The sequence below is a fragment of the Salmo trutta genome, chromosome 39, assembly GCF_901001165.1.
Source record: "Salmo trutta chromosome 39, fSalTru1.1, whole genome shotgun sequence".
Lineage (NCBI taxonomy): Eukaryota > Metazoa > Chordata > Actinopteri > Salmoniformes > Salmonidae > Salmo > Salmo trutta.
In genome coordinates this window covers 6,155,913-6,181,897 of record NC_042995.1, presented here as the reverse complement: position 1 = coordinate 6,181,897, position 25,985 = coordinate 6,155,913, and the positions used below count along the sequence as shown (strand labels likewise).

Below are 25,985 nucleotides of genomic sequence, written 5' to 3'. Positions count from 1 at the left end.
GAAGCCTACGCCGAATTGATACAGGTTTTGGATGATAAAAGCCTTTCCCTGATAATGAGAGAAGCAGCAGATGATGGGAGAAAAGCGTTGAAGATATTGAGGGAACATTATGCAGGTAAAGGGAAGCCACGTGTGATTAGCCTCTACACTGAACTAACTTCTCTTCAGAAAGCCGCTGACGAAAGTGTTACGGACTATATCATTCGTGCTGAGACGGCTATTACAGCACTGAGAAATGCTGAAGAGACTTTAAGTGACGGGCTGTTGATTGCAATGATTCTGAAAGGTTTGCCCGAATCATTTAAGCCGTTTGCCATCCACATAACGCAGAGTGACGAGCTGACAACTTTTGGCGAGTTCAAAACCAAGTTGAGGAGCTATGAAAGCACCGAGAAGTTTAGCGCCATTTCCACTGACGACAACGTGATGAAGGCAAGTAACATTAAAGTTAGCTGGCCAAGAGGGAGAGATAAAGGGACCGAGATAACCGGCTTCAACTGTGGCCAGAAAGGGCACAAGGCCCGGGAATGTACCGTTACTGGAGAGCGCAAAGAACGGAGAAAGTGGTGTAGTTTTTGCAAGAGCTCCACTCATATTGACGCAAATTGCAGACGAAAAAGAAGAGACAATGTGAAACAAGCAACAGATGCTGAAAGCCACACATTTGCATTCAGAATAAGTGACTGTCAGGTTAGTGGACTGATGGTTGATACGGGAGCAACGTCACATATAGTCACGGACATCGGGAAGTTTAAGGAGTTTGACGAGACTTTCAAACCGGAAAAACATTCCGTGGAGCTGGCTGACGGAACAAGAACGAATGGTGTCGCGGAGAGGAGAGGTGCAGCGGAGGTTTACCTGAGAGACAACACGGGTCGTCGGGTAAAAACAACGCTGACGAAGGCGCTGTACGTGCTGTCGTTTCCACAGGACATTTTCTCTGTTAAAGCAGCGACAGCCAACGGAGCTTCAGTCAAATTTCGACAGGGGTGTAACAAGCTCATCCACAAGAACGGTACCACTTTTGACATCGAGGAGTACGATAGACTTTACTATCTTAACACTGTAAGTGATGAATATGATGATGGATGTCATGGGTGCTATGATATTCACACATGGCACAAAATTCTTGGCCACTGTAATTTTGAGGATGTGTCAAAGTTAGAAAATGTGACAGAGGGAATGAAAATCACAGGTAAGATTGACAAATCTACCCTCAACTGTGAAATCTGCACTCAGGGGAAATTTGTTCAGAGCAGAAACAGAGAGCCTGATGAAAAAGCAAAAGCGGCTCTTGAGCTTGTGCACACTGATTTGGCTGGCCCTATTGAGCCAGAGGCGAAAGATGGGTTCAGATATACTCTAGCATTTACGGATGATTATTCAGGGGCAGTTTTTGTGTATTTCCTAAAAGCAAAGAGTGATACTGTAAAAGCTACTGAGAAGTTTATTGCTGATGTGGCCCCTTATGGGAAAATAAAGTGTGTCAGGTCAGATAATGGCACAGAATTCACAGCCAAAGAGTTCCAGTCACTGCTCAGTAAGAATGCCATAAGACATGAAACTTCAGCCCCTTACTCACCCCATCAAAATGGGACGGCTGAGAGAAATTGGAGAACACTGTTCGAAATGGCAAGATGCATGCTACTTGAAAGCAACCTACCAAAGAACTTGTGGACATATGCTGTAATGACTGCTGCAGTAATTCGCAATAGGTGTTACAATAAGCGTGTAGGACAGACTCCACACTACATGTTTACTGGGAGAAAGCCTGATCTTTCAAAGATGAAAGAATTTGGATCTGTTTGCTATGCATATAGACAGAACAAGAAAAAGTTAGACTCAAGATGTGAAAAGGGTATTTTTGTCGGGTATGATAAAAATAGTCCAGCATACCTAGTCTACTACCCAGACACTGGGAAAGTTCTTAAAAACAGATTAGTCAAGTGTGTTACAAAAGGTGTAGTCGAACACCAAACTCAGACAGATTTGGAAATCAGTGATGATCTTCATGGGGAGAGATTTGAAAACCGAATGCCGAAAGCCAAGATGGCAGATCAAAACTCAGAAGAGACACAAGATGTGCAAATTGAGACTTCAGATGGTCAGAGTCCATGCTATCCAGACAGAGCGAGGATGAAACCCCAGTACTTAAAAGACTATGAGTGTAAAGTGAAATGTGATGACCAGATACCACCTAGTGTTGACTACTGCTACAGAGTAATGTGCAATGCACCACAAACCTTCAAAGAAGCAATGATTTCACCAAAATCAGAGATTTGGTCTACTGCTATGAAGGAGGAGATGGATTCCCTTAGGGAAAATGATACATTCACATTAACCACACTGCCAGAGGGTAAAAATGCAGTGGGGGGCAGGTGGGTCTATGCGGTCAAAAACAATTCAGATGAGACTGAGACATACAAGGCAAGATATGTTGCAAAGGGGTATAGTCAAGTGGCAGGAATAGACTATAAGGAGACTTTTTCTCCAACTGCAAATATGACATCAGTATGCTGTTTGATGCAGCTAGCAGCTCAGTATGACTTAGAGTTACATCAGATGGATGTCAAAACAGCATATCTACATGCTCCTATTGACTGTGAAGTGTACATGGAGCAACCAGAGGGTTTTGAAGTCAGGTCAGATACAGGTGAGCAACTAGTCTGCAAACTGAACAAGTCACTGTACGGCCTGAAACAGTCAGGAAGGAACTGGAACAAAATGTTGCATGATCACCTTAGTGAAAATGGTTTTACACAGAACCCAGCTGATCACTGTGTTTATAACAAACAAACTGCAACAGAAAGGATCATTTTGATAATTTGGGTCGATGATCTAATTATCGCTGCTAGTGACAGTGACTCACTCACAAGTGTAAAAGAAATGTTAAGTGAAAAATTTAAGATGAAAGATCTTGGGAGGCTTGGACATTTCCTAGGCATTGATTTTACACAAAGTGAAGGGAAAATAACGATGAACCAAACAAGGTACATAACCAAGATACTGGAAAGGTTTGGTATGTCAGACTGTAAAACAAGGTCAACACCATGTGAACAAAAACTAAACTTTGATGGTGATGGTGAACTTATTGATTCAAAAAGGTATGGTGAAGTAATAGGCAGCTTGATATATGTGATGACATGTACAAGACCGGATATCAGTTGGATTGTCAGCAAGCTGTCACAATACCTATCAGAACCAAAAGAGCAACACTGGTTAACAGCTAAACATGTGTTGAGGTACTTGAAGGGAACAATGAATCAGGAGTTGTGTTACAAAAAGGGGGTGGAAAAACTCAACCTCGTAGCATATAGTGATGCTGATTGGGCAGCAGATCAAAGTGACAGACGAAGCATAACAGGGTATTGTTTTAGTTTAACTAAATGTGGACCTGTCATTTCATGGAGGTCTAAGAAGCAGCCAACAGTAGCTTTATCTACATGTGAAGCAGAGTACATGGCACTGGCTGCTACTACACAAGAAAGTTTGTACCTTGTACAGTTATTGGGCGAGATGGATAGTGAGTGCCAATATACACCAGTAACAATCTTTGAAGATAACCAAGGTGCAATTGCTCTGTCAAAGAACCCAGTGTGTCGTCAGAGATGTAAACATGTCGACATCAGATATCATTTCATTCGATCTGCACTCAGTGATGGTAAAATAAGTATTGAATATTGTCCAACGGCAGACATGGCTGCAGATGTTTTGACTAAACCTGTAACGAAGTTCAAAAATGAAAAATTCTTGGGTTACATGTTTGGAATATAAACTGACATTTGTGAGATGAATAACTGTAAGCTAAATGTGTTGATAAAGTTAGGTTGAATACGACTTGTACAGTATAAGAGCAAGTGGGGGTGTTGGCATGTGGACTAATATGTTGTTGAGTTGTGTTCTTACACTGGTACAGTCATGCCATATGAGAGATGTATGACTGCGCATGTGCAAAAATAAATAAAGTGCATTTTCCCCCGTTCTGGTTAAAACACCAATGATGAACATGTGTGTTTATTCCTCCGTTAAGTAAACCGGTATTCCTGTCCTGAAGATGTCAGCACCAACATGTGGCGTTGTGTGACAAACTGCACATTTTAGTGGCCTTTTATTTTCTCCAGCACAAGGTGCACCTGTGTAATGATCATGCTGTTTAATCAGCTTCTTTATATGCCACACCTGTCAGGTAGATGGATTATCTTGGCAAAGGAGAAATGCCCACGAACAGGGATGTAAACAAATTTGTGCACATCATTTGAGGTAAATAACCTTTCAAGGATCTTTAATTTCAGCTCATGAAACATGGGACCAACACTTTACATGTTGCATTTAGATTTCTTTCAGTATAGATAACCACCGACTGTAGTTACGTGTACAATGCACATTACCTTCCTTACAAGTAAAAAACGAGCATATAATAGCATAATGAATGTTGTGACCTCTTAATTGAAAATGTTTCTTTATAAACATCACATGCCACAGATTTAGGACCTGAATGTAGAAATCTTGGTCTGCTGGCCAGTGCCCAAAATCCTTATGTTATATCCCTGCATGTCAGTACCTTTCAGACAATCCCCCTATCACTGTTGGTCCTCCTCAGTGACCTTATGGCTGAAGGTTTTAACTTTCCTCTTGAGAATTAGAATCAGAAGTAGTTGTATAGCTCATTACAATACTTCACCTCTTCTGGCAAATAGTAACCTAGACTGTCCTGATCATCTAGTTGAGCATTCCAGATAATTCCTTCATCTCAGCAGAAATGTCCCATCCACATATTAGGATTTTAGATGTGCAGATAGACCAAAGCCCAGTCTATTTTACTGTTACTATAGTCAAGTCTGTGGGTTATGGTATTTTAATGTAGATGTTATCATTTCAGTAATCAATTTAGCTAGCTGGTAAAAGTAACTTTTGCTGTCTTTCAGATGGATGGACCGGAAACCCAGTGACAACACTTGGGTCTGTAGCTGCCATTTTCCGATGGGAAAGAGAAAAGGCTCTGTATTTACCAGAAAAGGTAGCTCATCCACCATGGCAGAAGATGAAGATCCAGACTGTTGATTGGGGAACAAGAACAAACAATAAGGCATGAGGATTGGGTGTTGAGTATGAGAAACAATTTGTTTTCTGTCCAGATAAAGATGGTGATACAGCATTGCAAAATACCTACCACTGACCATGTCTCTTTGTTTTCCAGTGCAACAGGAGTGCATCCGTCAGTCCATCCAGTGCATGGACATCCCGCGCCAGTGTCATCCGGTTGTGGAGACTACAGCAGAACAAGCCTGTAGACCGACAGGTCAGTAACTCATCAAATATGATACAATATTGTGTAAAACAGGGAATTTGTAGATGCATCAATTTTGACTTTGTGTCCCCTTTTCCCCATGTTAAAGACATGAGACGTGACATGCGGAACATCAGGCTCGCCCCACGAGAAGCAGTGCATGATCAACGCCACCCTCAGCAAGGAGATCTGCTGGAAGTTATGTACTCTCTCACTCTGGGGGTAAGACATCATTTAAACATCACAGATATAAATTCCCACTGTGCCCATGATGAAATGCAACTGTGAATTGTGCTGCACTACTGAATGAAACAGGAAATGCACTCAGACCAGCCTTTGTGATTGAACTTCTGTTAACTACGTTACTTTAGTTGGCTGCTTTGAGCAAAGCTTGTACAGTGCATTCGGAAAGTATTCAGACCCCTTCACTTTTTGTTACGTTACAGCCATATTCTAAAATGGATGAAAGTTTTTTTCCCCCTCTATCTACACACAATAGCCCATAATGACAAAGCAAAAACAGGTTTGTATAACATTTTGAAATATCACATTTACATAAGTATTCAGACCCATTATTCAGTACTTTGCTGAAGCACCTTTGGCAGCGATTACAGCCTCGAATTATATTGGGTATGAAGCTTGGCACACCTGTATTTAGGGAGTTTCTCCCATTCTTCTCTGCAGATCTTCTCAAACTCTGTCAGGTTAGATGGGGAGCGTTGCGGCACAGCTATTTTCAGGTCTCTCCAGAGATGTTCGATCAGGTTCAAGTCCGGGCTCTGGCTGGGCCACTCAAGGACATTCAGAGACTTGTCCCGAAGCCACTCCTGCTTTGTCTTGGCTGTGTGCTCAGGGTCGTTGTCCTGTTGGAAGGTGAACCTTCACCCCAGTCTGAGGTCCTGAGCATTCTGGAGCAGGTTTTCATCAAGGATCTCTCTGTACTTTGCTTCGTCCCTTCGATCCTGACTTGTCTCCCAGTCCCTGCCACTGAAAAATATCCCCACAGTATGATGCTGCCACCACCATGTTTCACCGTAGGGATGGTGCCAGGTTTCCTCCAGATGTGATGCTTGGCATTCAGGCCAAAGAGTTCAATCTTAGTTTCATCAGACCAGAGAATCTTGTTTCTCATGGTCTGAGAGTCTTTAGGTGCCTTTTGGCAAACTCCAAGAGGGCTGTCATGTGCCTTTTACTGAGAAGTGGCTTCGGTCTGGCCACATAAAGGCATGATTGGTGGAGTGCTGCAGAGATGGTTGTCCTTCCTGAAGATTTAGCCTTCTCCACAGAGGAACTCTGGAGCTCTGTCAGAGTGACCATTGGCTTCTTGGTCACCTCCCTGACCAAGGCCCTTCTCCCCCGTTTTCTCAGTTTGGCCGGGCGGCCAGCTCTAGGAAGAGTCTTGGTGGTTTCAAACTTATTCCATTTAAGAATGATGGAGGCCACTGTGTTCTTGGGGACCTTCAAGGCTGCAGAAAGTTTTTGGCACCCTTCCCCAGATCTGTGCCTCGACTTAAACCTGTCTCGGAGCTCTACGGACAATTCCTTCAACCTCACGGCTTGGTTTTCCCTCTGAAATGCACTGTCAACTGTGGGACCTTATATAGACAGGTGTGTGCCTTTCCATATCATGTCCAATCAATTGAATTTACCACAGGTGGACTCCAATCAAGTTGTAGAAACATCTCAAGGATGATCAATGGAAACAAGATGCACCTGAGCTCAATTTTGAGTCTCATAGCAAAGGGTCTGAATACTTATGTAAATAAGGTATTTCTTTTATTTTTTTATAAATTTGCAAAAGTGTCTAAAAATCTGTTTTTGCGTTGTCATTATCAGGTATTGTGTTTAGATTGAGGAGGAACATTTTTATTGAATACATTTTAGAGTAAATCTGTAACATGTCAATATATGGAGAAAGTGAAGGGGACTGAATACTTTCCAAATGCACTGTATGCCCCTCCGTGGCTGCGGGTGAGATGGGTGTTATTCCCCAACTGTGTGCTGTGCCCGGCCAGGACCTTGGACACTTACATTACTGTCACGATTCCTACCGACGGTGGCGCCCCCTCCTGCTCGGGTGGCGCTCGGCGGTCGTCGTCACCGGCCTATTAGTTACCACCGATTCCCTTTTTGTTTTTCCCTTTTTTTATGTTTTCTCACCTGCCCTGAGTTAGTCAATTAAGAGGGCTATTTAGTTCAGCTGGCCCGCTCCCTATTGTGCGGGATTGTCCTTCTGTGTGTCGACTGCGTTTTGTTCGACTGTGCTTGTCGATTGTATTTTCCCTGTTGTTGGGAGACCTTTTATTTTGTACATGTGGTTTATTAAAATTACCACACAGTGTTCGCTGCTTCCTGCGCTTCTTTCCGCCACACCACAGACAAGCCGTTACAGAATCCCGCACCACAAAGAGCATGGAATCAGCGGGAGCAGCGGGCACTCCACTACCCTCGATGGAGGAACGTGTCCTGCATAATACATCGGTCCTGCATCGCATCGGATCCGCCATGGACCAGATGATGGAGAGGATGGACCGATGGGAGAGGAGTGGTATCCTCTCTCCACCTACACCCCCCCGATACAACCATCTCCTCCTCCTACGACGTCTGGCTCTGGTGCGCTTCGCCTGGCACTCCAGAGGGAGTACGATGGGACGGCGGCTGGGTGCAAGGGGTTTCTTCTCCAGTTAGAGTTGTACCTGGCCACCGTCAGACCTGCTCCTACAGGAGAGGAGAGCGTGAGTGCCCTCGTTTCCTGCCTGACGGGCCGAGCTCTGGAGTGGGCTAATGCGGTCTGGAACGCTCCGGACTCGGCGAGGGACCACTACCCAGAGTTCACCCGCCGCTTTCGGGCTGTTTTCGACCACCCCCCCGAAGGTAGAGCGGCGGGTGAACGGCTGTTCCACCTCAGGCAGGAGACGAGGAGCGCTCAAGACTTCGCGCTGGAGTTTAGGACCTTGGCTGCTGGAGCGGGGTGGAATGACAGGGCCCTCATAGACCACTACCGGTGTAGTCTCCGGGCGGACGTCCGCAGGGAGCTGGCCTGTAGGGACACCAATCTATCCCTGGACGAACTCATTGATATGTCCATACGGTTGGACAATTTGCTGGCTGCCCGCGGGCGTTCGGAGAGGGTCCTGCCCGTTCCACCCCCGTGCACCCCCGCCCCTACCCCTATGGAGTTAGGGGGGGCCGTGCCAAGGGGCACCGGAGGAGGTGGCTCCTCCTGCACCAGCTGTGGTCGGAGAGGACACACGGCTGGAGGAGCCAGTCTGGGAGTCGAGAAGGCAGGCAGAACACTTCTCGGTCACCTCAGGTGAGTCAGCACCAGACTCGCCCAGAACCCCCTGTTGGTCATGTGTTTTTGCCTGTTTCATTTTCTAAATTTTTTCCCTCTTCCCAGCATAGGGCGCTAGTCGATTCAGGCGCAGCTGGGAACTTTATGGACCGTGGACTTGCCATTAAGCTGGGCATTCCACGGGTGCCGATAGATTCCCCCTTCCCCGTGCACTCCTTAGATAGCCGACCATTAGGGTCAGGGCTAGTCAGGGAGTCTACGGTGCCGCTGGACATGGTAACGCTGGGGAATCATAAGGAAAGCATTAACTTTTTTCTTATTGATTCACCTGCGTTTCCGGTGGTGCTGGGGGTCCCCTGGCTGGCTGGTCACAATCCCCTCATTTCATGGAAACAGGGGGTTCTCCAGGGGTGGTTGGAGGAGTGTTCAGGGAGGTGTCTAGGAGTTTCCATAGGTGCCACGTCGGTGGAGAGTCTAGACCAGGTGTCCACCGTGCGCATTCCCCCTGAATACGCCGATTTGGCGATCGCTTTTTGTAAAAAGAGAGCGACTAAATTACCACCTCATCGACAAGGGGATTGTGCGATAGATCTCCAGGTAAACGCTGCGCTTCCCAGGAGTCACGTGTACCCCTTGTCACAAGAGGAGACGGCGGCTATGGAGACATACGTCACGGAATCCTTGGGACAGGGGTACATTCGGCCCTCCATCTCACCCGCTTCCTCAAGTTTCTTTTTTGTGAAGAAAAAGGAGGGAGGTCTGCGTCCGTGCATTGATTATAGAGGTCTAAACGCGATCACGGTGGGGTTTAGTTACCCACTACCTCTTATCGCTACGGCGGTGGAATCATTTCACGGAGCACAGTTCTTCACAAAATTGGATCTCAGGAGCGCGTATAACCTGGTGCGTATCAAGAAGGGAGATGAGTGGAAAACCGCCTTTAGTACCACATCAGGCCATTATGAGTACCTCGTCATGCCGTATGGGTTGAAAAATGCTCCAGCCGTCTTTCAATCCTTTGTTGACGAGATTCTCAGGGACCTGCACGGGCAGGGCGTGATTATCTATATCGATGACATTCTGATATATTCCGTCACCCGCTCCGCGCATGTGTCCCTGGTGCGAAAGGTGCTTGGTAGACTGCTGGAGCATGACCTATACGTTAAGGCTGAGAAGTGTGAGTTTTTCAAACGAGCCGTCTCCTTTCTGGGTTATCGCATTTCCACCACGGGGGTGGTGATGGAGTGTGACCGCGTTAAGGCCCTGCGTAATTGGCCGACTCCAACCACGGTGAAGGAAGTGCAGCGGTTCTTGGGCTTTGCCAACTACTACCGGAGGTTTATCCGGGGGTTTGGCCAGGTAGCGGCTCCCATTACCTCACTGCTGAAGCGGGGGCCGGCGCGTTTGAGATGGTCGACGGAGGCGGACGGAGCCTTCAAGAAGTTGAAGACACTGTTCACCGACACGCCCGTGTTGACGCACCCGGACCCGTCTTTAGCGTTCGTAGTAGAGGTGGACGCATCCGAGGCTGGGGTGGGTGCCGTGCTATCACAGCGCTCGGGTGCTCCACCGAAACTCCGCCCCTGCGCTTTCTTCTCAGGGAAGCTCAGTTCGGCGGAGCGTAATTACGATGTGGGGGACAGGGAGTTGCTAGCGGTAGTCAAAGCCTTGAGGGTGTGGCAACACTGGCTTGAGGGGGCTAAGCACCCCTTTCTCATCTGGACCGACCACCGAAACCTGGAGTACATCCGGGCAGCGAGGAGACTGAATCCACGTCAGGCAAGGTGGGCCATGTTCTTCGCCCGGTTTAGGTTTACCATCTCATATAGACCGGGTTTCCTCAATACTAAAGCCGACGCGCTGTCCCGTCTGTATGACACGGATGACCGACCCATCGATCCAACTCCCATCATTCCAGCGTCTAGGCTGATGGCACCAGTGGTGTGGGAGGTGGACGCGGACATCGAGCGGGCACTGGTGTTGGAACCTGCGCCTGCGCAGGTGCCCGTGGGGCACATGTATGTGCCGCTCGATGTTCGCAATCGGTTGATTCGGTGGGCGCACACGCTACCTGCGGCGGGTCATCCTGGTGTAGAGAGGACAGTGCGGAGTCTAAGGGGGAAGTATTGGTGGCCCACCTTGGCTAAGGACGTGAGGTCATATGTCTCTTCCTGTTCGGTGTGTGCCCAGAGTAAGGCTCCTAGGCATTTACCGAGAGGGAAGTTACAGCCCCTCCCCGTTCCGCAACGGCCATGGTCGCACCTGTCTATCGACTTCCTGACAGATCTTCCCCCCTCTCAGGGGAACACTGCGATTCTGGTGGTTGTGGATGGGTTTTCTAAGTCCTGCCGTCTCCTCCCCTTGCCCGGTCTCACTACGGCCCTGCAGACTGCGGAGGCCCTATTTACCCACGTCTTCCGGCACTACGGGGTGCCGGAGGATATTGTCTCTGATCGGGGTTCCCAGTTCACATCCAGGGTCTGGAAGGCGTTTATGGAGCGGCTGGGGGTCTCGGTCAGTTTAACCTCCGGTTATCCCCCCGAGAGCAATGGGCAGGCGGAGAGGGTGAACCAGGAGGTGGGCAGGTTCCTGAGGTTGTATTGCCGGGACCGGCCAGGGGAGTGGGCGAGGTATATTCCCTGGGCAGAGTTAGCCCAGAACTCACTTCGCCACTCCTCTACTAACATGTCACCCTTCCAGTGTGTGTTAGGGTACGAGCCGGTCCTGGCCCCATGGCACCAGAGCCAGACCGAGGCTCCTGCGGTGGAGGACTGGGTTCAGCACTCCAAGGAGACCTGGAAAGCAGTACAGGACTCACTGAAGGAGGCCAGTGCTAGGCAGAAAAGGAGTGCAGACCGCCACCGCAGTCTGGGAGGGCGACACTGTGGAGTTGTCAACTGTGATGGAGAGGTCTTTGAGCGGGCAGGCCTTCCCCGGGAGGAAGAGCAGTTCCGTCTTTGTTGAGATTGAGGTGGTGGGCCGACATCCATGTTGAGATATCTGCCAGGCACGCAGAGATGCGTGTCGCCACCTGGGTGTCAGAAGGGGGGAAGGAGAAGAGTAGTTGAGTGTCATCCGCATAACAATGATAGGAGAGACCATGTGAGGATATGATGGAGCCGAGTGACTTGGTGTGTAGTATAGTGACAAAATGACAAACTCTGTTATGCACATCATATGTATACGCCTTAAACCTGTACATTTCCACTGTCTGTTTCTATCATCTAAGAAGAAGCCAGTGTTTTTCCTCTCTTGTTTCTGAGTAACTTAGTCACGTGGCCAAAGACAAAAGGGCTGTCTGAGAGTGACCTGTTTTTTGGTCCATAATGTTATTTTCTTATCTTTCAAGGGCGCAGCTGTGTGGAGATATGAAGAGAGAGGCTAGCTTGAGCAGCAGCGACGATTCTATCAGCAGAAAGGAGTAACAAAACTGGCATTATCACTTGTTTGTACGCTATGCTCCCACCATGATCTCACACCCCTGCTAAAATGCCACATAGACAAAAGTGGTTGTATTTTCCTATAAAAGCTGAGAACCAACTGTTGTTTGTTGGGCTCTTGACTGTTGCACCTGCTCCATTATTGCAAATCTTATAATAAAATAAGTTGTTTTGAGGAATCTACAGTCTGTCTTCCTTTCTGGTTAGAATTTCCACGACAATAGAGAGAAGAGGAGAGGGCCTAGAACTGAGCCCTGGGGGACACCACTAGTGAGAGTACGTGGTGCAGACACAGATCCTCTCCACGTCACTTGGTAAGAGCGGCCTGCCAGGTAGGATGCAATCGAAGGGTGTGCGAAGCCTGAGATACCCAGCCCTGAGAGGGTGGAGAGGAGGATCTGATGGTTCACGGTGTCGAAGGCAGCGGAGAGAGAGTCAGCTTTGGCAGTGCGGAGAGCCTCCATGACACAGAGAAGCGCAGTCTCGGTTAAGTGACCCGTCTTGAAGCCTGACTGGTTAGGGTCAAGAAGATCATTCTGAGAGAGATAACAAGAAACTTGATCAGAGACCGCACGCTCAAGTGTTATGGAAAGAAAAGAAAGAAGAGATACAGGTCTATAGTTTTTGACGTCAGATGAGTTGAGTGCTGGTTTCTTGAGGTCAGCAACTCAGGCCATTTTGCAGTCAGAGGGGACGCAGCCAGTGGTCAGGGATGAGTTGATGAGGGAAGTGAGGAATGGGAGAAGGTCTCCAGAGATGGTCTGAAGAAGGGGATGGGGTCGAGCGGGCAGGTTCAGGCAGCCAGAACTCACAAGTCGCAGGATGTCATCTGGAGAGAGAGGGGAGAAAGAGGTCAAGGCATAGGGTAGTTCTGTGTGAGTGAGACCAATAGCCTGAGTGAATGAGTAGCGGATGTCGTCAACCTTTTTTTCAAAGTGGTTGACAAAGTCGTCCGTAGGGAGGGAGGGAGGGAGGGAGGGAAGGTGAAAAATTGTTTCCGAGGGTTAGAGGCAGAAGCTTGAAATTTATAGTGGTAGAAAGTGGCTTTAGCAGTGGATACAGAGGAAGAGAAGGTAGAGCAGAGGGAGTGAAAGGATGATAGGTCCTCCGGAAGTTTAGTTTTCCTACATTTTTGCTAAGCTGACTGCAGTCCTGTTCTGTAAGCTTGCAATGAGTCACTCAGCCACGGAGCAGGAGGAGGGGGGAGGAAAGGGGACAGTGTGAGTCATAGGATGCGGAAAGGGAGGAGAGTGGGGTCGAAGAGGCAGAATCAGGAGGGAGGAGGGAGAAGGATTTAGCAGAAGGGAGAGATGATAGGATAGAAGAGGAGAGAGTAGTGAGATAGAGAGAGCGAAGATTGCGATGGCGCATCTGGGTAGGGGCTGAGTGGTAAGGGTTGGAGAACATACTCTGTTTTCATATCCCGAAAAAAACATTCTCACTACAATACATTTTAATTGAAAGTTAGTAAAAATAGATAAGATCTTGTTACCATGGAAAGGAAAATACCTGTCTATTTGTGGAAAAATCCCGTGATTAACTCTTTAGTCATGTCCTAGTTTACTTATTTGCTTATGGCCTTGCCTACACCAGGTGACTTGTTTAAATTATATGAGCAAAAAATATTCAATTTTATTTGGATTGATAAACCAGACAAAATTAAACAGGCCTATTTATATAATGAATATGAACTCGGAGGGCAGAAATGATTCAATATTGAAGCATTAGACCTCTCACTAAAGGCTTCAGTCATACAAAGTTATACTTAAATTCGTACTGGTTCTCTAGCAGATCAGTAAGAATGTCTCACCCCATGTTCAAGAATGGCCTTTTCCCCCTTTATTCAGATTTCAACCTCTCACTTTTGGTTATTTAAAAATTAAATCTCCAAAATATCGCTATTTTTAAAACAAGCTGTAGAAAGTTGGTTGCAATTTCAGTTTAATCCACCAGAAAAGACAGAACAAATATTACAATAAATAACGGTTCAACTCAAATATACTAATTGATTAAAAAGTATTTGTAAATTATATCATAGATAGGACTGGTGGAGTTGTCACACATGCAGCTAACACAAATATATGGAAATGTCTGCTCTACCCAAAATTACAACCAACTAATTGCAGCATTAGTGCAAAAATAGAAGAGGCAAGTGGAAGGGGGAGGAAGAAAGAAAATTGTCTGTCGGCCCTGCATTAAAGACCATAATTGGTTAAAGAAAATTGTGATAAAGGAAAAAAGTATACCAGTTTCATTTAAGGACCAAAGAATTGACAGCTGTGCCATATAGATTGCAAAATAGTTGGGAAGAGATTTTTGATGTACTGATTCCATGGCACATGAACTGATACACAAAATGACGGCGGATTCAAAAGTGTTTTCCATTTTTTATTATTATACAAAATTCTTGCAACCAATAGAATGTTATATATATATATATATATATTACAGTACCAGTCAAACATTTGGACACACCTTTTTAATATTTTCTACATTGTAGAATAATTGTGAAGACATCAAAACTATGAAATAACACATATGGAATAATGTAGTAACCAAAGAAGTGTTAAACAAATCAAAATATATTTCAGATTCTTCAAAGTAGCCATCCTTTGCCTTGATGACATCCTTCTACACTCTTGGCATTCTCTCAACCAGCTTCATGAGGGAGTCACCTGGAAGGCATTTCAATGAACAGGTGTGCCTAGTTAATTTGTGGAATTTCTTTCCTTCTTAATGCGTTTGAGCCAATCAGTTGTGTTGTGACGTGACAAGGTAGGAGTGGTATACAGAAGATAGCCCTATTTGGTAAAATACCAAGTCCATATTATGGCAAGAACAGCTCAAATAAGCAAAGAGAAACGACTGTCCATCATTACTTTAAGACATGAAGGTCAGTCAATCCGGAAAATTTCAAGAACTTTGAAAGTTTCTTCCAGTGCAGTCACAAAACCCATCAAGTGTTAGGATGAAACTGGCTCTCATGAGGATCGTCACAGGAAAGGAAGACCCAGAGTCACCTCTGCTGCAGAGGATAAGTTCATTAGAGTTACCAGCCTCAGAAATTGCAGCCCAAATAAATGCTTCAGAGTTCATGTAACAGACACATCTCAACAGCAACTGTTCAGCGACTGCGTGAATCAGGCCTTCATGGTCGAATGGCTGCAAAGAAACCACTACTAAAGGACACCAATAAGAAGAAGAAACTTACTTGGACCAAGAAACACAAATAAAAGACATTAGACAGGTGGAAATCTGTCCTTTGGTCTGGCAAATAGAAATCAAAACTGGATGATGTTCAGAGATAGATGGGAGGTGTTGAGTGGAGTTGAAGGGTGGGACTAAAAATAACAAGATAACTAATATAAAATATACAGTGTCCGTAAAATGTGTATAGTTTCAGAACATATGTGAAACAGCACAGTTGGAAAACATATGGCAAATAGAAAACAAAAATTGGATGGTGTTCAGAGATATATGGAAGGTGTTGAGAGTAGCTGAAGGAAGGGACTAAAAACAAACAAAAAATAACTATTGTAAAATATACTGTGTCCGTAAAGTGTATATAGTGTATATATAAGATGGAAGTAGAAGCCTAAGTGTTGTTGTCCATTAGCTTACTCCAATTAGGGGAGGGATGGTAGGGTTAGAGGAAAATAATAAAATTAAATATATTAAAAATAAATATATATATATATAACACACAAAAAGATATATGGGGGATTGGAAAGGATTCAGACAATTACATTGAAAGCCACAATCTGTCTGCAATATTAAAGCTGATCTGCCCCCCCACAGAAAAATTCTAAAATAAAACATACAAAATATTTGCTGCATTATATAGTCAACAAAGACATAATAGGCTACTTCAATATTCTAATGTGCAGCCATCAGTACAGATAGAAGATATCCTGTATGTCATTGTTAAACAATTGAATAGGAACTCCTGTTGTTTAGAAGTCCAAGTGTGTGCTCTGCTATACAGCTGTGACGACTTCCTGAAGCCAGCAGTGCAGGAGTTTGATTAGGCTGAGCCGCGGTGCACCGGACTATGACCTGTCATGTGACCTGGCAAAAGCGGTGAGGGAGGAGTGGCTCATGCCCGTGAGGCAGCCTGGTTTCAAAAAGGATGCAATCACTTTTCAGCCGGGCCAGCATTGTCAAATTCCCTCATTGTCCTGGCCGGAAGGTATCCAAAAAAAGTGAGAGCTAAAATGAGCTTACAAATCTGATACCGACTGATGTTTTATCACTCCTCTCACATAACTACATTTGTTTTGTTGTCAAATGCCAGAAAATAGAACATAAATTATTTATAAGTTGGATGTAACAAGAAATTCGCATGAGTAATAATTTGTTGTTCTCACTTCAGGCTGAAGCTTTTGTGTGAGTGCTCATATGAGACTTCAAGCTTCCTTTATAACCAAAGCATTTGCCACATTCTTTGCACTGGTAAGGTTTCTCCCCGGTGTGAACACGCTGATGAAGTCTTAAATAGCTTAACGCCATGTAACTTTTCTTGCATACAGGACAATTATATGGTCTCTCCCCTGTGTGAACTCTCATATGCAATATCAATTCCATCTTCTGGTTGAAGGATTTGTCACAGTCTTTGCACTGATAAGGTTTCTCCCCTGTGTGTATCCTTGAATGGATGGTCAAGCTTCCTTTCTGGTTAAACATTTTGCCACATTGTTTGCACTGATATGGATTATCTCCTGTGTGTACCCTTGTATGTCTGTCCAAGTCGCCTTTCTGGATGAAGCTTTTGTCGCATTGTTTGCACAGATAAGATTTCTCTCCTGTGTGTATCTTTGAATGGATGGTCAAGTGTCCTTTACGTGTGAAGCTTTTGTCACATTGTTGACACCGATATGGTTTCTCCACTGCAGCAGAGCAGTCTGGATGAACTGAAAGGGACTGATCACTGGTTGGTTCTGGCACTATGTAGCCCTCTCCATCAGGTTCTGTTTTGATCTCTTCAGTTATGATGATAGGTAGAATACCCCTCTCTCCATCATCCACAGTTTGGTTTAGGTAAAGATGTGAGGGCTGAGGTGAGTCCTCCTGACTGAGTCTGAACTCCTGATGTTCCTCTTTAATTTGTGTGGGTTCTGGGTCCTCCTGCTCTAGACTGGGGCTCCACTCCTGTTTACAGTTCTGCTGCTCAGGGGGAACGGCAGGAGTCAGTACCTGGAAGTCTGGAGGGAAAAAATATATCTTAAACAGGTGCACTATGCAGAAATCGCTCAGTCATTTCCTGGTTGCTAAAATTCAAATAGTTTGCCTTATTTCAGTTTAAGTGACAAAACAAGCAAGCATAGTGTAGCGAATCATTGTACCATCTAAACTACTGTGAAATATATTTTCCATAACCAAAAATATTGTATTTTCAGCTGTTTGAAGCTGGTGTAAAAAAACAAAGTAAAAAACAAAACTTAAGAATGGGAAGCAGAGAATTAATGTGCATAGCTCATATATAACAGATCTACCGCTTCTTAGACTTGCTTTCAATGAGAATTACAGATCTATAACTACATTTCTATGTTAATTTGGTCAGTTGGCCAAAATATTACATATTCCAGCTTTAATAAAGTATCAGAAATTTTGTTTGGAAGCCCTCTGTGCTCAAAAATAAGACGATTTTGTTGACTAGTCTACACTAAACAGCACAGAAAATACTATAAGGGCACTCCTGATCTGCAAAAATGTATTTGATTTCAGAATTAGTTCAAATTAGTTTAATTTCAGTGCTAAGGTTAATGGTTTGGTTGGGGTAAAGGTAAGGGTCAGTTTTAGATTTTGGGTAGTAGTTTACGGGTCAGGATTGTCCTTAGAGCCGCTCCCCCACTACGTGATTTATACAAAGCAATGTTGGTGAACCAGAGCTTCGTTCGAGGGTGCTTATAGCCAGAGAGGAAGGGTTTCCACAGCCACAAAGTCAAAATTGGCTAAAATGTGCTTTACATTATTATTTGTTTTACCTTTATTTAAGATTTGGCATAAAGTTAGCAGTGTGGTTAAGTTTAAAATCACATTTTATGAAGAGACATTTTAGAAATAGGAGGGATTTATGACTTTGAGGCTGTGGTATCTAGTGACGACCGAGGAAGAGACGAAGCTCTTTAGCGTGGGAGAGGCTATACGGACAAGCCTGGTGCCCAGAATTGATGACGCATGTCGTGCAGAGAGAGTTGAGTGGGGATGAACGGATTCGGTTCAGTCAGTCGTCCTCATCAGCTAGCTAGTTCTATTTTGTAACGGGTCACCAAACAACCTACGCGAAATCACGCGACGTGATTGAGATGCTTAATATCAAAGATGTTTACAGTCACGCCACATCTTTACTGTACCCACGTAACCTGTCGAGAATTTGAAACTTGTTTCCCGAAGTTGGGACTTCATTCCATTATTGATTTTTTTATGTAGACGTTGCCGCAGTTGTACATTTTCGCTGAAAATCACTACAATAAATGTGCTTTAGCTGTCACTCTGGCCCGATATTGGCAATTGGCTAGACTATCTAGCTACTACCTCCCTCTCCCTACTGCAGTGCTCGGCAATCAGGAGTGAAGGACAGACTGTGCCCTGTTCTGTTGTTGCCGCCTTGCAGCGCAAACTCTCCCGGTTGAGCAGTAGACTCCATCACGGTGACATCCAGATGTTGACAACTAGCCAGCATAAACTAGTATCACCAGGATGACTGACTGAACTAACTGAACCGAATCCATTCGTCTCCACTCGACTCTCAACTGAGCGACATACGTCATCAATTTGGGAACCAGGCGTGTTCGTATAGCCTCTTCCTTTTAACACGTCACAACGTGTCACGTGAGCAGGGTTGCCATGCCGTGGTTTCCCCCCACAATTGGGCTACTTGGAAAACGATGTTTCGGGTAAATTGTTCGTGGGCTGCAGGTTTTTAGCCCACTTTTGGCCTACTCTGCACTGCAGCCACCATCGCATTTCTATAAAAAAAGTATATGTATATATATTTTACTGTGACCGGTTGCTGCTCCTGAATGAGTGGTGGGGAGGGCCGGAAGGAGGTCTCCAGCGCTGCGCGAGTGGACATTTGAAATGACAGTTATGGAACTCCCTATGGGGAAAAGTCCACAATAAAAAACTGACATTAAAATGTGGACAATGACACATTGGCATATGTTGGCCATCAAGAAGATTACTAATGTCTATGGCTTTGTAGGCTACTGTAGCCTCCTACCAGTTGATACAAAAATAGTTGAAATGACGATATCATTGCAGTCATTGCAAATCAATTTGTGCCACTTGTGTAGCATATCTGGAGCTGGCAAACGGATTTAATAAATAGCCTAGAACTTCAGGTTATTTTTGTTATAGCCTTGTGTTATTACTAATTATTAATGCCCATGTTTAGTAAATTCAATTGGAAGTTATCAATTCTGATCTCACAGCTCTATCGCAATTGCGGATCAGCTGTTGTTAGAATGCATTAGATTGATTTAACAGTCAGTCAGAATAGGCTACAGGTCAAACATAATAAACACTGGCTGATGTTGACAAGCATATTAGTTCATATCCATATTCATATTTTATTCAGTGATTGAAATTACGACCCCATCCTTAGTAACCTATTCCAGCAGGGAACTTCTTACCTCAAAATCGCCTTACTATATGTTGAATAAATTAGTCTGTCAATTTGAACTAAGCAAGCTGCTAAATCGTTCACTTTACATCTTGCCTATAGGCTACCTGCATCTAGCTAACCAAACCATGCCAAAGTTGAATTACAATCATAAACCCAGATGTTAGTCAGTAGCCTATGCCTATTGAAATGACAATCCAATATCGCATAGGCCTTTTATAATGGTTTGGGGAGTAATCCCTTACATCTAATCCGTTACATGTAAGGGATTACAACAAAACGGTAACTGTAATCCGTTACGTTACCAGCAAAAATATTGTAATCGGATACAGATACTTTTGAAAAACTAGGTGATTACTTTGAGGATTACTGTTAAATCCAGAAAGGATGTTTGCGGAAAAAAAATATTTTACACTTCTGTTCTCAAAGGCATTCAAATCAGCATTGAAAAAAGGCACAAATTTAAGTTTGTTCAACCTAAGCGAGTCTGAACAAGTCAGAGACCACTATGATGACACCAAATGGGTTTGATGGATCGCGGGAAAAGAGCAGGAATAGGCTTTTGTAGGCTACAGTCCAAGCTATGTCTTCCAATGGTGCGACTGCTGTCGGCATCCAAAGATTATCCAACTTGAATAAACGCTTGGAGGTAAGGATGACAGCAGTGGTATAGTCTACGGCGATACGGATATAACGTATTATTGATATCTACATAGCGCATTGATGTGAATCACACTGCTGCTCTCTCATTTTAGCTATCTACGCCTTACGTGTTGTGGATGGCTGTTCACAAATCTAAATGTGTATTTGAACCCAATAATGGTTGAATTCAATAAGTTTAAGATGCCTATCAATCATTGCTTTTGAAACCAGTGGACAGCCAGTGAAAAATGTGCTCTTGCAACAGCTGCATAGTGCGGATCCAAGCCTATGGAATAAAAGTGGGGCTTTTATTGCTCAGTCTAATTTATGCTGCTAAAATAAAAATAATCCATACTGGACACATGCTCAAACTTGCACACTTTTGATAGACTTAAAAGTGGCAATCTGTAGTTGCTACATCCATTTATGGACTTATAAATGATATATACAGTACCAGTCAAAAGTTTGGAGGCTGCCAACAAGTGCTCAGCATATGTGGGAACTCCTTCAAGACTGTTGGAAAAGCATTCCAGGTGAAGCTGGTTGAGAAAATTCTAAGCGTATGCAAAGTTGTCATCAAGGCAAAGGGCGGCTACTTTGAAGAATCTAAAATAAAAAAATATATTTTCATTTGTTTAACACTTTTTTGGTTACTACATCATGCCAAATGTGTTATTTCATAGTTTTGATGTCTTCACTATTATTCTACAACGTAGAAAATTGTCAAAATAAAAACCCTTGAATGAGTAGGTGTGTCCAAACTTTTTGACTGGTCCTGTGTGTGTGTGTGTGTGTATATATATATATATATATATATATATATATAGAGAGAGAGAGAGATAGATAGATTCTTGAAGAATATAACTTATAAATGCCGCATGAGCTTAGTTCAACTGTCACACTCCATGACAACCCAAAATATAAGCTTGTTTTACGCCAATGTTTCTAAAACCTTGTAAATGTAAACAAACACTGTAAAGCCTCTTAACATGGTTAAAACAATATTTTTTATATCATGGATGGTCAGTCCTTTCATCCATAGCTCTGTCTATTAATCTGAGAGTGGTTACATTTCTCCAGGCCCATCCCTCAGCTTTTTACCAAAACTGAGGCGGGTCGATCCGTTTTGTTATTGTTTCATCTGTGGATTTGCCCTTTAAATAGCTGCATATTATCAAGATATCAACGTGTCACCAACAAAAAGGTAAACAATAGGCATATAGCAAATGCAGCATATGGCATTCATTTTTGACATGTAAATAGCATTTTTCATTAGTGCTCAAAGCATGCCATTCCAAGAGCGCTGCATTTATTTTCCCACTCGAATCAATGAGCCCAATCAGTCCTCCACGACAACAAAATCATAAACAACAGAGTAGGGCTGGCTGATAAGTCCTTTATTTTGGGGTCATGCTCAGGTAAAACAATTTGGCTAATCTATCCTTCCATATTTCCAAGTCCTATTCTTGAAGATCAAGGTGTATACCATTTATTGGAATGACTGGAATTCTGAAAGACTTTGTTTTTAATGTAAAGATATAATTTAATCGTATTATTATATGTAGTAGAAAGCGATGGGTTAGAAGAAGCCGACATAACCAACCCTATAAAGTAAAATGTAACATCCATATATGGCCAGCTATGTAAACTTTAACATTGTTTTATTCTGCAATAGATGTGGCTCAACAGTTAAATAAAGGTTAAATAAAGTAAACATACATTTTTGTCTTCTTATAATGCCTCTTAAGGGGAACGTGACGGAATGTAATCATATTACATTACTGAGTTTGGGTAATACAAAAGTTACGTTACTGATTACATTTTGGAAAGGTAACTAGTAACTAATGGATTACATTTAGAAAGTAACCTACCCAACCCTGCTGGCACGTAAGGACACAACTGCCAGAAAATAGCCTGAAGTTCGTCCAAGTGTGTCTTGCGCAAAGATTGTGATCCTCTGTCCAACTTTCATCACTCAAACTCTTCTGTCGGATTTATCTATAGTTATACACATGCGCAAATGGGATTGATTTACAATCATAGCAGTCAAACGAGTTAAATCGACATCCGTTGATGGAAAATGATCTGGCGAGTTTAATAAGGGCGATTTATCTTTCCACATGTTAAAATTCCTCAATTACATCACGTTAGCGCGCAATAATTATTATTTTCATGGAAAACGAATTTTGATTCTTACGTCGTGACGTGGATATTCCTTCTTAATTCGCCCAATAACGTTATGGAAAAAGGGTTTATTGGATAAACGTGGCAGATCCTCGCTTACTGCGCCCCCCCCCAAAATCGGGGCTAGTTTTCAGGCCTTGTGGACAGGTTTTGAGAAGTCATTGTCTAGAAATGTTAGCTAGACCTGGCAACCCTGCACACGAATGACTCCCTGATAAAATAACGGTTAAAAATAATCGAAAATATACATGAATCTTGTCTATTAGTCAAATCTCGTTACAACAACAGAATGCTGTACGAACCTGCTCTGTGTAACTTTATCTCTGGTTTGCTAACCAAATCCAACAGCCTGCGTAAACGCTCGTTCTCCTCCGCTGAACGGCAGATTTCTTCCTGATACTCTGCTACGGTCTTCTCCACGACCCCGAATATCTCCACAGCAGCCGCCGACAAACGCTCGGTGACAAACACATTCAACATCTGTAGTTTTGACATATTAGCAATGGTTATGAAAGTAGCTTTTCGTTTTATCAAAGAAATGTTGGTTGAAACCTCTATCTCTGATTCTGCTTAGCTTTCTTCGTCTTCTTCTTCGTCGATGAGGTTTAACGGCGGTTGGCATCCAATAAATGTTGCATTACCGCCACCAACTAGACTGGGGTATAAATCCTTCATACTTGACATTAAAAAAGTAAAATAAGGTACCATCTAACCCTACACTCATGACAACCCCACCACCCTATTCCACTATTTAAACCTATGTAGTCCTACCTCAGGCCAACAACCTGGAAGGACTGGACACCTAGTTTAGCGGCTGGTAGCAACCTTTGGACAACAATGGACCAGTGGAGGCTCCTCAGAGGAGGAAGGGGAAGACCATCATCCTCAGTGAATTTTATAAAAATGTAAATGGTAAAACATTAAAAAGTTATCCTTTTTAGATAAAACTATACTAAATATATTCATGTCACCAAACAATGTATTAAAAGACACTTTTGCATTGAAGGTCTACAGTAGCCTCAACAGCACTCTGTAGGGTATCACCATGGTGTAGCCGGAGGACAGCTAGCTCCCGTCCTCCTCTGGGTACATTGACTTCAATACAAAACCGAGGAGGCTCATGGTTCTCACCCCCTTCCATAGACTTACACAGTAATTATGACAACTTCCGGTGGACGTCCACCAACCTATCAGAGCTCTTGCAGCACGAACTGGCATGTTGTCCACCCAATCAAAGGATCAGATAATTAATCTAGCACTGAAAGTATAAGCTCCAGCTAGCTAGCGCTGCAGTGCATAATATGTGGTGAGTAGTTCAGTCAAAGAGAGAGAAAGACAATAGTTGAACAGTTTTGAACAATTTAATTTCTTCCAAAATTAAGGAGAAGCAAGAGGGAGACTGTCATTTCCTTTGTTTCACTTGCTTAGCCAGCAAATGCAGCAAGCTAGTTTAGCCTACTTAAACAAAGGAATGTTATGTTAGCGAGCTGGCTATGACTATCCAACACAACAAAAACTCTTCCAAGTCAAGGTAAGCTTTTAGTTTTACTCATTTATTACCACTGGGCCCCGCTGGTGTAAGTGCTAAACTGCTTACTGACTGTACACTGTAACATTACTGCATGATTGTAGTGAGTTAATAACCTGTTATTTCTATTAGCTACGTTGACTATGACATTACTTTAGCTAATATGGTGACAACGATGTAGGCTGTGTGTAGCAGGTTATGATATGGTTTGGCTTGGAAAGGTTTTTTCACCTGGTCACATACAGCTGATGTGTTGTGCATTGAAATCCACAAGCGAAGGGAAAAGGTGAGAGAAGGAGAGCGCATAGATGCGAGAAGGTATATAATGTGGCTGATATGAAAGTGAACTGTGTTTCAGCGTGATCAGGGGTGTATTCATTCTGACGATTCTGTTGAAAAACATTTCTTAAACGGATGCAGACGGAATGAAATAGGGATAAACATACCTGAATTTGTCCAATAGAAACTCTCGTTTGTAACTGTTGGACTAATGGTTACACCTTAGATAAGCTAGATGCAGGCAAGAGTGTACAAGGCAGTATTGAATGTCACTGTCTGTCACCTAAAGTGTTTCTCCTTGTGACAAACTGACACGTTTTCATTTTCGTCAAAAACAACTTTATATGGAAGGAGTGCCTTTATTTGACGGCCAGCACATGTAATTCGGCACGAGACGACCCGATGACGTGTTTCTGCACATGAGCATAGCTAGCCAACGTCACCATAACATCGCCTACAAGTGTGATCAGGGATTTCTATTTGGAGAAGCAGTTTCTACCCATCTTCATACTGTACTGTCTTTGGTGCACCTTTAAATCATCATGTCCCAGGAGACACCAACTGGGAGGAGGTAAATGTTGCCCCTAAACAGTAACACAGGGTCAGGGGTTCTATTCACAAAGTGTCTTAGAGTAGGAGTGCTGATCTAGGATTAGTTTTGCATTTTAAATTCCAGTGGTGATCTGACCCTAGATCAGCACTCATCTGAGCCTTTATGAATATGGGCTCAGATAGTTTCCCATCTGCATAATGGTTCAGGATAGGGTTGGGGGGTAAGAAGCAGGAAATAGAGCTGATAGAGGATGTATTAAACCTGCCTAGTATGAACCATCACAGAAATCATGTTCAACAGAGAAAAATAGGGTTTCACTATGACATCCATTGAAAAAACTACTTTATTTAAACAAATGATTTGCTGCATTATATAGATTGTCAACAAAAATGAAATAGGCTACTTCAATATTCTAACATGCAGCCATCAGTACAGATAGAAGATATCCTGTATGTCATTGTTAAACAATTGAATAGGAACTCCTGTTGTTTAGAAGTCCAAGTGTGTGCTCTATGCTAGATACAGCGGTGAGGACTTCCTGAAGCCTGCAGTGTCCTGGAGGGTAGGTCCCTGAAACTGAGCGCTAGATTCAGTTGACCAATCTGATACTGACTGGTGATTTCCCCTCAACACACATTACTCAGTTTGTTCTGTTGTTAATTGCCAGAAAACAGAACATAATTATTCAGAAGTTGGACGTATTAAGAAATTCACAATGATAAAATATGAATTTGTTGTTTTCATTTCAGGCTATTATTGCACTCAGTGCAGTAATATAATTTATGCCCTCGTCTAACATCACATCATATGTGATGTTAGACGATGTTTATAACCAAAACATTTGTCACATTCTTTGCACTGGTAAGGTTTCTGCCCAGTGTGAACACGCTGATGACGTGTTAAATAGCTTAATGCGATGTAACTTTTCCTACATACAGGACAGCTATATGGTCTCTCTCCTGTATGAGCTCTCATATGCAATGTCAATTATATCTTCTGGTTGAAGGCTTTGCCACAGTTTTTGCACTGATATGGTGTCTCCCCTGTATGTATCCTTGAATGAACGGTCAAGTGTCCCTTCTGGTTAAACATTTTGCCACATTGTTTACACTCATAGGGATTCTCTCCTGTGTGTATCCTTGTATGGATGGTC

At 43.6% G+C, this 25,985-nt stretch overlaps 1 protein-coding gene and 1 long non-coding RNA gene across 3 annotated transcripts; one reads left to right on the top strand and one right to left on the bottom strand.

Annotated features, from left to right (window-relative positions):
- Nucleotides 1-1,036: 1,036 nt before the first annotated feature.
- LOC115179754 (uncharacterized) lies at nt 1,037-12,201 on the top strand. Of its 2 annotated transcripts, XR_003872990.1 has the most exons (5): nt 1,037-1,065; nt 4,926-5,106; nt 5,198-5,299; nt 5,397-5,509; nt 11,932-12,201. It is a non-coding gene; the product is annotated as an uncharacterized LOC115179754 (long non-coding RNA). The 2 variants fall into 2 exon arrangements; XR_003872989.1 differs by having other exon boundaries at nt 4,926-5,299.
- Nucleotides 12,202-16,359: 4,158 nt separating this feature from the next.
- Nucleotides 16,360-23,189, bottom strand: LOC115179750 (zinc finger protein 239-like). The gene is made up of 2 exons (XM_029741469.1): nt 22,775-23,189; nt 16,360-17,223 (listed from the first exon to the last, which is right to left on the bottom strand). Exons 1-2 carry the CDS (start codon nt 22,965-22,967, stop codon nt 16,391-16,393), a joined length of 1,026 nt encoding a protein of 341 aa, XP_029597329.1. The 5' UTR covers nt 22,968-23,189; the 3' UTR covers nt 16,360-16,390.
- Nucleotides 23,190-25,985: the final 2,796 nt, after the last annotated feature.

Coding starts and splice junctions, on each gene's coding strand:
- LOC115179750 (XM_029741469.1), bottom strand. CDS start 22,967: ATGTCAAAACTACAGATGTTGAATGTGTTTGTCACCGAGCGTTTGTCG. Junction 17,224..22,774: donor GATAAAGTTACACAGAGCAG/GTTCGTACAGCA, acceptor TTTTCCCTCCAG/ACTTCCAGGTACTGACTCCT.